At 37.5% G+C, this 14,574-nt stretch overlaps 1 protein-coding gene across 4 annotated transcripts in view; it reads right to left on the reverse strand.

Moving 5' to 3' along the window:
• LOC105225788 (uncharacterized) overlaps positions 1-14,574 on the reverse strand; it is a 94,323-nt gene that overhangs the window by 35,424 nt on the left and 44,325 nt on the right. For 2 of the 4 annotated variants that reach the window (XM_049447094.1, XM_049447095.1), the window contains exons 3-5: positions 4,983-5,212; positions 4,480-4,673; positions 4,061-4,248 (exon numbers count right to left, since the gene is read on the reverse strand). In XM_049447094.1, the coding sequence (XP_049303051.1) occupies positions 4,061-4,248; positions 4,480-4,673; positions 4,983-5,212 (612 nt within the window). Of the gene's footprint in view, positions 1-4,060; positions 4,249-4,479; positions 4,674-4,982; positions 5,213-6,968; positions 7,339-14,574 lie in introns of those variants that run through there. The other 2 variants (XM_011204406.4, XM_029549997.2) reach the window with 2 other exon arrangements.

Here is a 14,574-nt window from a genome sequence, read left to right on the forward strand (position 1 = left end):
ATTTTTGCTTTGACTTTCGGATATTTGTGCTAAAAACATCGGTAATCCTACTTTTAGCACAACACGAGAGTCATAAAATTCATGGCAAATTTGTTTGGTTTAACTAAAGTGGGGTTAAATTGCAAAATACTTGCTTTAGCGTAAATTATCTCATAAAGTCAGCCGTTTTCATACTTCCAGTTTTTGATACAAGTCTGAGTTATTTTGATTCCAACAAGGTACAAATAAAAACTAAGTTTTTCTAGAGACTAACCATTATGGATATTTGAAAATTTGAATCTGTGTGAAAACAGTAAATATTTCGGAAGTGACTTCATCTACTGTTCTGAGCTCCAGCTTTCATTTCACTACTATGTAAGCTCTATCTATGTTCTTTTTTTTTGTTTTTTAATGCAAGGTGAAACAAACATTTAGAGCTGTAACATTGCTAGAGTAACTGGTTCACTACTAATTAAAAGAAATCTTATGAGCCCCTGAAATCTCGGATCATTTAATTTTGCTTTTAAGAAGCTTTTCGGTAAAAGGACATGGTGTGATCGTCAGTTTGTAGGGCAGCTAAACGGCTGTTACAAACATCGTGGCGAACTTAATACTGTTCAGAGTCAATATAATCACATGTCCGAATCCGTCATAGAGATTTCATCAATGGGTGAGAAAAAATCATTTGTTTCATAAGTTGCTCCTAATCTTCTTCTTCTTTATTGGCGTAGACACCGCTTACGCGAGCCGAGTTTACCCCTATTAAGGTTAAGATAATTTTTGCGTGCCACTCCTTTCACCTTTTGCGTTTATTCTGGTTGCGTCGACTAATTCGCACACATTTCTAATTTTAGAATTATTTACAGTGTCACCTACAGGAAATTTCCCGTCGAATAAAGCACAGTTGGCCATAAATAATCCTACGACATTCTTTCAAATCGATTTTGTCGTGCCGCAAGTGATGTCTTCCCATGTTCTTTATGTTTCTTTTGCCTGCTTGTAATTAGCATTAAATCATTTGAAGCATTTAAATGACCAATTAATGAAAATAAACTGAGCATATTTTAATTTATACCCATGGAACACACCAGTTGCTGGCTTTTCATTTATAATTTATTTGCCTGCTTTGGCGTTAGTTATTCACATGTTCTTAGGTAAATTAAGTTCAAAACATTTGTTGTTTTTGGTTTTGTGTGTGCGTACGCGTATTAAGAGTTTCATTGAAATTTCGCGCATGCGCCCGCAACTGCTTCCTACATGTCAGCGCGGCACGACCGGGGCTTGAGCGGCCGCGCCTTAACCTGCCACAACAGCACTGACTGCTAACGGGCGACGAACGATCGGCGATCAGCGATCAGCGATTCTCGGCCAACGACAAATGCGCTCAATCATTTTCACTGCTGTCAAAGTCAAACAAATAACATTCAAACAACAACACAAACACCTGCATACATGTGCCTGTATGTGTGTGTGTGTTTGTGAAATAAAAAATTGTTATGTGTTCGCGTTGATTTGCGGCAGCAGCTGCAAATACAATAAATTCAAATATTGTCGGCAGTCGGCCAGGCGCTCGCCGCCAGCCGAGTTACTCCTTTTTCCGCTATCTGCTAGGTGAAAAATGCGCCGACGAGTGTGTGTGTGTGTGCAAATTTATGTATATGTTTGCCGCCACCTATGAATGTGTAGGTGTACTGGCATTTAATTTATTTGTTGTTGCTAATTTTATTGATTTCACTTTGCATAAATAGCTGTAACAAAATGCGTTCACTGGCGCCTACAACATCAGCGACCGCGAGCAGGTTGTTCCTGCTGTCGCTTTGTCCGTGTGTTGTCGATCGTTGTTCTGCGATTTTAGTATGCAGAAACGCCGGCGTGTATCTCAATCGAACGGCAATTGCTTAAATTGTTTGCGCATAAAATTTCAATAAAACACTTCAGTGGAGCGGCTGGACGCAAAGGCTTGTCTGTGACGACACCGACTTGGCGATCGGTCGATGAGGATCAATGCAAAGTGAAGTGTATTTTGCTCATCACGATAATATAGCAGTGTATATCAATTAGAGATAGTTCTTAAGTTGTTGTTGAAGGATTTAAGAATGACTTTTTAGTATAAATAATACGCATTATCAGGGTTCTATGAGCAAAAAATAATCTGAAGAGAAACCAGTGTATTCCTTTAGAAACAAAATAATATTTAGAAGCTATCGAGCTAATCTAAAAGCTCGTTAAATTGAAGGAAAATCTCTTATATTACTAGATATATACATAATATTTTTAGCAAGAAGGTCATTTCATGAAAGCCACTTTTTATTGGAGTAGGCCAATATGGACCTTGACGAAGATTTTAGATAAAAGAGTGGAAAAAGATAACTACAATCTGTAGTTTCAGATTTCTCGATTTCTTGGATTTCATAATACTTGACTGCTTTTATTTAAGAGTTATCTTATTTTAATATAATTTCTTGGACCAGTAACATAAACACTACGAAACCCAGAGTGCGTTTTTATTTGCAAAAAAGTGATTCTTACAAGGAAGAGCCCTCTCTCACCCATATCTCGGTTAGGGGTTAGTGGATCTACTTACCTCTCACGATCTAGCACAAGATTACTTCCAATTGAATTACTGTGAGGTGTATCTCGTCCCAAATGAAGGTGGTTTAGAGGTATTTGGTCGAAATTGATATATTCTAAAGCGCTTTGTCAATATCTAGGTAAGAGTATCTTGGTCTATGCATATGGAAGAACTAGTGCTTCAACTGACCAAAAGGGAGCATTAGCCCCGAAACTTGTTTGGAAACGAAGCAAATGAATAACAAAACGATTGTAGAAGAAAAACGTATATGTAGACTTTTGGAAATAATAAGTCTATGTAAAAGTAGATAATCTACATGCGAAGATGCTGCATTTATAGACCACTTCTTTTTGGTTGAAATAAGAAAGGCACATCCTCAACAAGTATTTACGAATTTATTTGTGTAAAAGAAGCAGGTCTTCATAACAATATGTTGCCCTCCAATATTCACCTACAGAAAGGTTAGGGTAGTCTGGTAGACCAGTGAACAACGCATAGACCAGTTTTGGTTCTTTGCGATACTAAATGGTGTTACTACGTCCACGAGGAGTAGTCATCTTTTAAGATGCCTGCGCTTAACGCCAATTTCAACAGACTTTGTGGTCTCTCCTCTTCCAGTGTATCATATCGTGAGGACTCCAAATGCTTACAGCGTAGTCTAGCCAATGCGGGACAAACACACAAGAGATGCTCCATTGTTTCCATGGTGCCTTGCTCTAGACATTTCCTGCATATTCACCTATATTCATAATATTAATTATTTGTGACAAGCAAAGTTCTTTAGTGGCAATAGTTCCGTTCTCGTTTACATAAAAGATTTTTTCTTATCATCTCACAATACGAATCACTTTCACTTTCTTACCTATAAAATATATTATACATACATACTTGTCGCTATGTGTATCTTTATATATAAAAAGTCCGTGTCACGTTGTTGGTCCGCGATGGACTCCTAAACTAGTGCACCGATTTTAGTAAAATTTAGCAAACTGTGTCCGGTTTGAACCAATTTAGAAGATAGGATAGTAAAAACAATTCATTATTAAAAAAATACAGTGAAACCTCTATTAAATGGGCGTTCTATTAAGCGAACATCTCCATTAAGTATTGTTTATTAAGTAAAACCTATTAAGCGGACAACTCAATTAACCAGGCAGAAACCCTGGTAACCAGACATTGAGAAAGCAGCCTTAAATTCGTTATTTTTTTCGATTAAATTTATTTCTATGAACATATTCAAAATTACACCTCAAGTACAATCCCTTGTTTTCTTATACCGAAAAACGTTTTCCCCTTTATTCGTAAATAAAATTTTCGCTGTACTGAATAGTTTATTTATGAATAAGAGTATAACATGTATACCACAGCAACGCGTGGCCGGATCCACTAGTATCTAGATACAATATATAATTTTCCTATAATTCACTTTTAGCTCACAAAATAGGTAAATAGCAATTTTGGCCTAAAGTCAATAATTGAGCAGCAAATAAAATAGAGTCTCTCACTCACCTCTTCGTCGATGCAAACCGCGATATTTGTTTGGTGATAAGACGGGCGGTCGTGGAGCCATCATATTCGGCACCTCATCCGGTGTGGTGAGTCCCGTGCTCTTGTGGTGATGACGTTCACTCGCTTGCCGCCAATTGCCGAAGGAGTGACGACGTGCATTGCTGTTCGGCAGAGTGTGATGATGTTTGCTATGATTTTCGTGTGGTTGCACGAGGAGAAGAGCAATAAGAATCGGTTATTAAGAGGCATGAGTAGAAGTTAAGCAGATGAAAAAAAAATGATGGAAATCGCATGCACGATTAGCAAATTAATCCCAAATGTCAACAGCTGCATTCATCACAGTTGTCAACAACTCATCAGCTAGCAATACATATACACTTGTGTGCATAAAGGCCCAAGTGTACGGCCGGTGTACTCACCTTGAGGGCGACATGCAAAAGACATCATCAAAGTCACTGCCTGCACCACCGCCTCCGACGACACTGCCTCCGCCACCAAGTCCGCACGTTGAGGCATTGGACTCGTTATAGGAGCCCAGCCGTTCGCGGAACGTCTCCGAGTGTGAGTTCGACGAACGTTGACGATACATCAATGGCTGCATTTCAAAAGATTGCTACATAAGTACACACCCGATGTTTATAAATTCATATGTGCATAGGTATGTGTGTGTGAATGGTGCACCCGGTCAAACGCAAAATTGTCAAGATGCAATAGATGAATGCGAAAAATACAAACAAACAGATGGCGAATGATGTTAGAAAAACAAACTATAAAATCGGAAGGCAACACTGCTGCCTGTAATTGACATTTTATGATTTGTAAACAGTTTTTCGATTGTATGAGGTATATGTATGTAGGTATCTTCAACTAACGGAACTTCATTAAAGCACTTCTTTATCGTTCATTTGCTGCCATAACTTACTTGTGAGAAGCCGCCCAGAGAGCCGAAACTGCCGCGCGGACTGCCTAACGCCATCGTGGCTGCCGAGTCGAGATTCGCCGAAGTGATTAGGCGCGTCTGTTCCGGTATGATGACTCGCGGACTGCTGCCTTTCGAATTGCGGCGCTTGAATATGGAAAACGTCTTATTGGAGTTCTGCGAGTCCGGCGTGCGCGGCGACTTGCTGTCATTGTAGAAGTAATATGGGTTATCTGTAAAGGAACGGAAATGTATAAGATAATATCAACAATGTGTAAATTTTATGGAACATATTATAAACGAATTTTTACAGGAAAAGTGAAAAATATCAAAAGATTTGTGGTTATTCCATTTGTATACTAAGGTCATTCGCTATTCACACACTATACATTTACGTTTATTGTTGTCTTGAGCTTTTGAGTAATTATCCTTTCCAGTATTAAATTTATTTTTATTTTGGCTTTTCACATCAACCAGTTATATATTTTTTAGCATAATTTAGAAAATAATTTCCCTATTAATCAATTATATGCTCGATGTGTTTCAGATTTGTTATCTTGCTGGATTTAATTTAGGTTATTATAGAAAATGAAAAACTGTTTCTAAACCAATAAAGATCTATCTATATGTAACGGTTTATATACCCTGAACAGGGTATATTAGGCTTTCACGTAGTATATGTATAAATGAACAGCGTGACGATCTGAGTCGATTTAGCCATGTCCGTCTGTCTGTATATACGCGAACTAAACGTTCAGTTTTTGAGCTATCGTTCTGAAAGTTTGCACACGTCCTTTTCTGCCCAGATAAAACACGACTATAGCATATGGCTACCATACAATCTAAGCTATCAGATACGGAAAGCCTATTTGTTTGATAAGATAAACTGACTGAGTCTGTGTTTTGATCGTTGCATACACTATTTTGAGTTTGTTTCATATAAATCGAATTGATTCCCAATAAGTTTTTAATTTTAACCAGAATACAGCACTGTAGCGACAGGCTTTGAAGTATCTGGCTGATGATATTTATAAAAAGTATGAAGGAAACTCTCGATCGGACAACATTTTTTTAAATTAATCATAATTATAGTTTTAAATACTGATTTAGCATTCACTGCCGACATAAGGGTGTAATTTTAAGTGAATGAGTTACTAAACTACTGTTGAACAATGATGGACAACGTGGCAAAAAACGACCAGTTAGTAGAAAGTATCAGCATATTAACTAGGCGACAATGACGCTGGGTCATAGTGATCGAAGAATTCGATATACTTGTATTTTCACTTATAACATGACAAAAATAGCGTGTCTAGCCAATAAATAAATTAACATTAATGGCTTAAATCATTAACACTAAAAGTTAAACATTAAGAGTTTGATTATCTCTCTTAATATTGAGGATTGTCTCTATTGCTTTGCTTTTGTTCTCTAATGATATAAAAACTCAATGAAAAATGTAATGTAATATCAGTAATCAATACTGATGTCTCTTTGTCAGTAATATTTTAGGGGGAACATATTAAACTTGTTGTCAATATTTGTCTTCAAACCGTACAATACTTTTGAAGACCTTTGGTATATGTATATTAAACAACATTAACACAAAAACTTAGAAATTCGAATCGGTACCGAAATCCACAAGAGTTTTTCTGAGATTATTATATTTAACATTAATTTAACGAAATCTGGTTGTGTAATTTCAGAGGATCCAGTTCAGAGATATAGCAATCATCGCAAAACTACTTTTTTGAGAGGAGTTCCCGGAGATCAGATAAATATTTTACTAATACTATCTCTTAAAATACAGTTAAAAGATACTAGAGTACAAATTTTTGAATCAATAAATGAAAAAAACTTGGAAAATTCGCTTTTTTGGCCTTCTAACTGTATATAACCCCTTAACGAGCCTAAGGCAGTGACCACATCTATGCATACAATATAGTATTTATAACTATTTTGAGAATAAATTTGCAATCTGAAGAGTACCTGAGAAAAAAGCGTTGGTTTGATCCAAAGCGATAAACATTTTGCCGAACTGTGCTTTTGCGGCTTTCTCAAATTAAAATCCAAATAAAGTTAAGTGCAATACTTATTACTGTTTAACCACCGGCATTGATTTCTCTCGTATATTTCAAATTGGCACTAAAATACTCTTTTGGCTTTGACACACATTGCGTTCTTCGATTGTGCCTTTATAAACACTTGAACACTTTTCACTTCACTCAATAAGGCTGACAATCATTTGAAACAACTATTTTTGGTTAGTTTTGAATTTGAATTGGTGTAACGGTTTCGGCACTTGCTGTTAGCTTTGTTTATGCCCGGAAAGTAAACTTCAATTTTAATTTATTGCTTTGAGAGAAGCGCGCGCTTTTTCCACACTTAACAGCAAACGTATACGAGTAAACAAATGTTGTTGCCCTTTCCAACAACAACACAATATTAATAAAAGTACATTTGCGATTGTGCTTCGTGAAAGCTTCACTTCGATTATTTGCTTAGGAGAGCATGAGCGTGGCATACGATGCGACCGACGATCGCCGATTGAACGCTTACAAAGAAAAGAACAAAAAGTCCGCACAACATAACTGAGTTATTATTCAAGTACAGAGTGAATTATTTGAATTGGTTGTCGTCGTCGTCGATTGCGCTGTTGCATGCTACTGCAATGACATCCCGAAACGGAATAAACAAATTCGAAAACTTCAATTCTGCAGACGCGTGTGCCGGCGGCGCACAATTGCCTCTTGAGTTGTAACAGCGCGGTCGCGTTAACGCTAGTAGCACAGCGCGTTAATTTTCTGCTGCCACGCACAAATAAATATGTTGGTGCCTCGAAGAATGTCTGCGCACATTGTGAATCCTCCATGTTTTTACTGCATACGCTTTGTTGACTTCTTCTGCTGCTACTCCGCGAGTTGATTCTTTTCAATGCTTCAATTCTACGCCTGCAACAACAACAGCAGCAGCACTGTGACTTCTTGTTCATTTTTAGTGGCACATAGCTCGCTAAACGATGGAAATCACAGAACAGCAACAACAAACATGCATGCATTATGTAGACGCGCTGCTCTCGCTCGATCGCATACGCACTCGGGGTGCGCTCACTCAGCGGAGTACATGCGAGATCACTGGGCTCGCACAAATGATCGTCTGGCAAACACATTGCGCCCACTTAGACGGCTCGAGCTGGATATAGCAGCGCAGCGCAGTCAGTGCCCAGCGGCGCAGCGCAATGCGAGTGCTAGTGTGTATGTGTGTGTTTTGTGACGCTGTGTTGGTGGAAAACTCAGGGCAACACCACAGACGGACAATTTTCCGAAGTGTTTGCATTATTGCGCACCTTTGTATGTGTGTGTGTTCATATGCTTTGACTTCTTCCTGCACACAGGGTCAGTTTTGATACCTGCAGCATATGTAAATGTGTGAGTGCCCGTGCTTTGTTTGTGTCCACTCAAGATTTTCCGCAGTGTCGTCCGATGTTTTTCCTTGATAACTGCACCGTGTGCATATCTGATTAGGCCACTCGAATGTGCAAATGATTGGTAAATATACGCACGTGTGTTTGTGTACCTTTGTTGGTACACCTACACTTAGCGTTTTCTCTGTTCACACATTTGACAATGAGTTTTCCTGTTCGTGCAACAATAGTGTTGTAGACCGTGTGTTTTGATTTGCGTGTCACATGCGCTTGTGTAGACAAATGCGCCTTTTGTGTACTCTCCTGATGCTCGCTGCATTGCTGATTAGATTGTTTAATCATCTACTTACTACTTCGCCGATATTCCTTTACATAATTTTGGTTTCGAAATAAGTTTTTTGATTTGGCAGTGTGGGAATTGTTTGATTATATAACTGGTGGTTTGCTTCAAATTCGCTTTTATACTGAAAAAACTATTAAATATTATCGGTTTTATTTTTAAAGATATATAGACTACTGATTTCCTTTGCCCATAGAGCATATCAAGACTTGTTGAGGATGTAATGGCGTCTTTTCAATGACTTCTGGATTATCATTACTCCACAACCGACAATTTTTGTATATTAGATTTCAAAAAGACCAAAGTAAAAAATACTGTCAATTTTCGAATTGAAAATCATACGTCTAAAAAATATCTCTTTAGTGCAATTCCACTCATTAATGCGATATGATATGGTTGACTTCGGAGAGTTGAATACATGAAAGACGAATACGTTAGAAATAATTCGCCAATGTTAAAATGGGTGATTCAAGCAGAGGTACTTTTTTCAATAGCCTTTTTTGTCAGATCACTCGTTATTGTATTGTTTGGCTTTTAATCATGGAAAGACTTACGCCTGAACAAAATGCACTTTCTGTAAAGAATGTGTTTGGCGCGCTTCGCTCAACTTATGGTCAATATAATGAGCCTACAGAGCGAACTATTCGCAACACCATATCCCCATATTGAGACCCAGCATTCATTATTGGATATTATTCGGCGGAATAGACCACGTCCAGCACACAGTGAAAAAATATAGCAGCCGTAGTGGAAAGTGTCTGTACACGAAAATCGGGTAGAGTCGATTTGGCGTCGTTCCCAGTAACTCGGACTGGCGTTAGTACGACTTCGCGCATTTTACGTCAAGATCTAAAATTTAGAGCGTACGAAAAAAAACTTGAGCAAAAACTGAAGCCCCTCTACTCGTGCTCTTGATAAGTTCCAAAAGGAGTTTGGTGTGGTTAATGAGCCAGTAGAATCGTCGATCTATATTTCTTTAAAAATGATGCCGGTGATAACGTAACTGTCAATGGTCACCGTTAAGCGCAATGATAATGGAATATTTGGTGGCTGAAGCTCCTGATCTCGGCGACATTTGGTTACAAAAAGATGGCGCCATTTTCCACACATCACATCAATCAATGGATTTATTGAGAGAACACTGCAGTGCGCAGATTATTTCACGTTTTGGGCCATTCGTTTGACCATCAAGATCATGTGATATCACACGGTAGACTGCAAAATATCCTGCGTGTCATTCGCCAGTTGCTAGTCGAAATGCTCGAACAAGTCATCGAAAATTTGTCTCAACGGATGGACCTTTTGAGACGAAGTCCTGGCCAGCATTTGAAAAAGATAATCTTTAAAAAATAAATGACAAAAAAAAATTTTCGAATGATAATAAACAAACCCATTTAAATTTGAAGTTTCTGTATTTTTCTTTAGAATAGTAGGGAACTTCGAAATGGATCGCCCTTTATATTTAAGTAATTTTACCAACCTGAGGAAAACCGGCAGTAAAGGTGTAAACTTTAAAGAAAATTCTTCATATTCGGCCAATGTAGTTTTTCTCCCATTAACACTTTATAGGCATCTCAAATCACATCCAGAGAATTCATCTAAGTTCGGGTAAGGTATCGCATTGATTATATACAAAACATTTTAATTCTTACCTCAGAAGCCTTAAGATAGTACGGCGAAAATCATTGTTTGCATTCCAATATTATTATTATTATTATTAGAAAAAACGACTGCTACTATTTAACATAGAAGAGTGAAGAATATCACAAAAATTCCATATGTGCGTAGGTTTGGGGAATCTCTATGCTAATGCGTTTCAGGGAATCGCAAATTAGCAACAACTAGAAGAAGGCATATTCGAAAGTGTTTAAGAACACACACTCAAAGTAAAACAATAAAATTACAAAGTGAAGTGGCCAACTGCTGTGCATAGGACCGCATGGCCATGATTGTGTGGCAATGAAGACGCCCAAGCACATGGTCTCTGGTAGTGCTGAACCAGAGACGGTCGACCTGTGAAGGAGAACAGAAAGACTAGCGGTCGGGCTACGTCGTAAAATTGGAAAACCAGTCAGGGAAATTGCACATTTGGTTGAGGGAGTAAATTAAGAGTGGGAGAAGACATTTGCACTTAAGTCGACTTGTTTGTCTCACGAGTAAAGGGAGTACTTCACACACAAAAGTATGCTCGCGATAGTACATTCGCGACTGTCTGGTACTCGGCATTTTGTGGCAGCGTGCGGACTTGGCTGTGAAAAGGCTAAGAATGTGTGGTTTTTTTTACAAATGGCCAGGCTACATGTTGGATCGTGAGTGCGTGCTGTATCATCTCTTTAGGCGATCTTGACTGTTTTGGAATGTCTAGCGGTGGAAAGAGAGCGAACATTTTCGCTTAAGTGGTATGTGAGGCGAAACCTCGTCGGCACTTTAATATCATTTTTTTTTGTACAAATATGGCTATCTTTACACTTCAGTTGCACTAGGTGCTGCAAGTGTTGCATGCCACATGGGCGAGTGGTTTATTGTTATTACTTTGTTTTGGTAGCATGAAGTTGGAGTCATAAATCTGTAAACACTCATGTTCTGGAAGCACAGCGGTACTTTGGGGGTGCTAAAGGCAACCCTTTGGGAGTTATTCACTATTCGGCGGGTTGATTAGTTTCTGAAGGGAGTTCGAGTGTAACGAAACGTCTGGAGTTTATTGTTGCGGGACTTTCGTGCCCCGTTGAAAGATTAATTCGAAAGGTGTGTATACTGACGACATGCATAGATATGTCTCATATATTAAAAGCGTCTTCTTAGTTAGTACTTTCGATCGACCGTGATTCCCATTTCATTCTATGCGCTTATATAGCAAATATTTTCTATAGAGCATTCCATTTAAAAATACCCACATTTAATATATATTTTAGTTTCATAAATGCATTTAATATTAAGTGAAAGAATCTGGGCAAAAAATAGTAAGTCCCTTTAATTTAAATTTCGCGCGAAAACTCCTTCATAAAATATTTTTTTTTTTTACTGGGTAGGTTGACAGTGATATCTGTGCCCAATTCAAACAACCGCTTCGGGGAAACCGTTTTGAGTCAATTGAAGACAATAAATGTGAATCGCTACACGAATTGAAGACTATTCCGGACTTCAACAACTGTTTCGAGGATTGAAAACGTTAACACAAGTGTATTGGGCCAAGGGGAATTCCTTTGAGTGGGACGATATAGATATTGAAGAGTAAACTAAGAATTTTAAAATTATGAACAAAGGTCGAAAATTTAATATTTAATAGTAGGTTCCGTTAATATTTCTATGACTGAGTGAGATCTCCATTCAAGTTACAAATACTAGTATTTAAGAGGAAGGTAACATATAAAATATGGCTTAACTGATTCGCCTACGAAATCTCAATCCTCCATTGCCTTTGGGAAATTAATGTATTACTACAAGATGTGTATACTGAATATTACCAAGAACTATAAAAGTGTATCTCAATGAGTGAGTGTATTCGATTTGACAAGCGAAAGACAGTTGCGAATCGAACGAACTACGTAAATTGTTCAAAAAATTGGTAACAAGTAGCAAGTTGCAAGTAACGGCGCTTAAAGGATATATTTTAGATATTTTTATAATATATTTTATTTTCGTTTACGCTCGTATTTACATATTTTGAAAATTTTACACAATGTGCTACATCATGTATTTGCCCCACGTCACCGCGCCCAACAGTGAGCCCCTCCTTTGGCGCCCTTTTATGCTTCTGACTTCTCCTCTATGTGACCCTTAGCTGAGTTAACGGCCACTAAGCCACAACAACTACAACTGCAATATTGTTTTGATCACGTGCAAGCGTCCATACGGAAAATATTTTTTTAAGTATTATACATATATGCAACATAAATTTCCATATGTATATGTGCGAGAAAACAACAGGAAGAGGACGCTTTGCATTTACAAGTATGATTGCAACGATCATACTCGTGCCTTTACATACGTACATATCTACACCTATACTAAAGCTAAATTACGTATATATACATAAGTATATACTCACATTGGCATATCAGAGTGTAGGCACATGCACAAATCGTCGTTCTGACAGTCAAACGATCGATGAATGATCCATGTGGCGGCACGTCGCTCGGACTGCTGGTGTTAATAGCATATAATGTTTGTGGCATAATGCTGGCCAATATTTGGATTTACACTCACAGAGTTCTTATGCACTTCTACATATAGACTGTAAGCACGTTTTATTGTGATTCGAACAAACGCTGTTTATGTTGTGTCCGTCGCAGACTACTCGCAACATTTGTTGCATGCAACAGTAATAAAACATCGCCAACAGCGCCAGCAGAAATAACCATGGTCGTATGTGAGCTAAGAAATACATTCCTGGAGTAATCGCATGCAGTTTTCAGCATTGTTTACTAATTCGCCTATTCAGCATCAATTTGATTTGATTGAAATCGATTTGACTTGCTTCGATCTGCATTTAACAGCTGGACTAAGCAGTGAATACGCGTCACTCTGCTCTCAGATACATATGTATATCTACGTATATAGAAATATATACATATGTAGTTCTGTATATAAATTAATATGTGCTTAAGTGCTTGTGGAATTAAAATGGATGAGTGATCTCTTCAACTATTTATTTACTCAAACTCATTGAAATCGAGTGAGGAAGTGAAGAAAAATATTGGATAGGGGAGCCTAATGAAAACACACAAATAAAATTTAAAATTTAAAATAAGAAAATATTGCCTGACAGACTCAGCCTGCAGCTATAACCCTTCAACAACACCACACACCCGAATGTCATAGAGCTCCCTGTTATTGCTCTGACGTTTTTGACCCTCAGACGCCCGGAAGTATGTGTTATGACCACAAGCAACTCGCGGAGGAAAATTGTAAATATTTTTATTGTCTTATCGTTACGCAGGTGTTTACACGCATATTGTAACTGAATTATGAAATTATAAATTCATAATTGAATCTCCCTGAAATTGTGATGAGTTTTTGATATTGTCTTTCGAATTTGAATTTCTCTTTTTACGATGTCGTTTCGAGTCTGGTTTTCGTTGGAAAATCGTAAAACTTCCGCAATAACATGAATAGTTTATGTTGCCTGTGGCAGTTGTGTTTGCCAGGCAGACCTCCCACTTACTGTCAGTCTGACAGAGATTTTGATTTTTTATTGCTAAAAGAGATTGGTGCTTTTATTCAGTATTCTTATGTACATGCATATGTTTGTAAGTATGAAAGGTATATTTTTCTAACTAAATGCAATTCATCAGCATTTATGGTTAATGATTGAGTGGAAATAGAATGGGATTGACAGTATCGACATTAAAATAATCAACAAGTGATATATGATCTGATGTGAGTCGTTTTTTCAGGAAGTCACTTCGAGGCATAAAAAAATTAAATTATTGATTGTTATTAAATAACAAATTTGTAAATAACGAAAATGTGTAATTCTTGTTTAACTACTCAACAAGAAGCATTTGTTGAAACAGAGTTTGAATTCATCAAGATATTTATATTCTTAGAAGTAATATAGAAGATTGGCTAAACACTTAGAATGTACTCGTACTTAAGCATAAATAAATAATTTGAAACTTATAAGGTAAAAATTAAGTTTTTATGCGAATAGTTAGGCAACTCAAGAGGGTCGTAATGCTACTCTTGTTAAGCAGTCTGCTGAGATCTATTCAAATGATTATTGAGCATAAAACCTACTGGAAAAAATGGTGTAAAGTTTGAAGTCACTAAAGAAACTTCTTTGCCATTTAAGTTTCATCGGGTTAGAGCAAGTTGTTAGCTGATAGTTG

The sequence above is a fragment of the Bactrocera dorsalis genome, chromosome 2 (genome assembly GCF_023373825.1).
Source record: "Bactrocera dorsalis isolate Fly_Bdor chromosome 2, ASM2337382v1, whole genome shotgun sequence".
Lineage (NCBI taxonomy): Eukaryota > Metazoa > Arthropoda > Insecta > Diptera > Tephritidae > Bactrocera > Bactrocera dorsalis.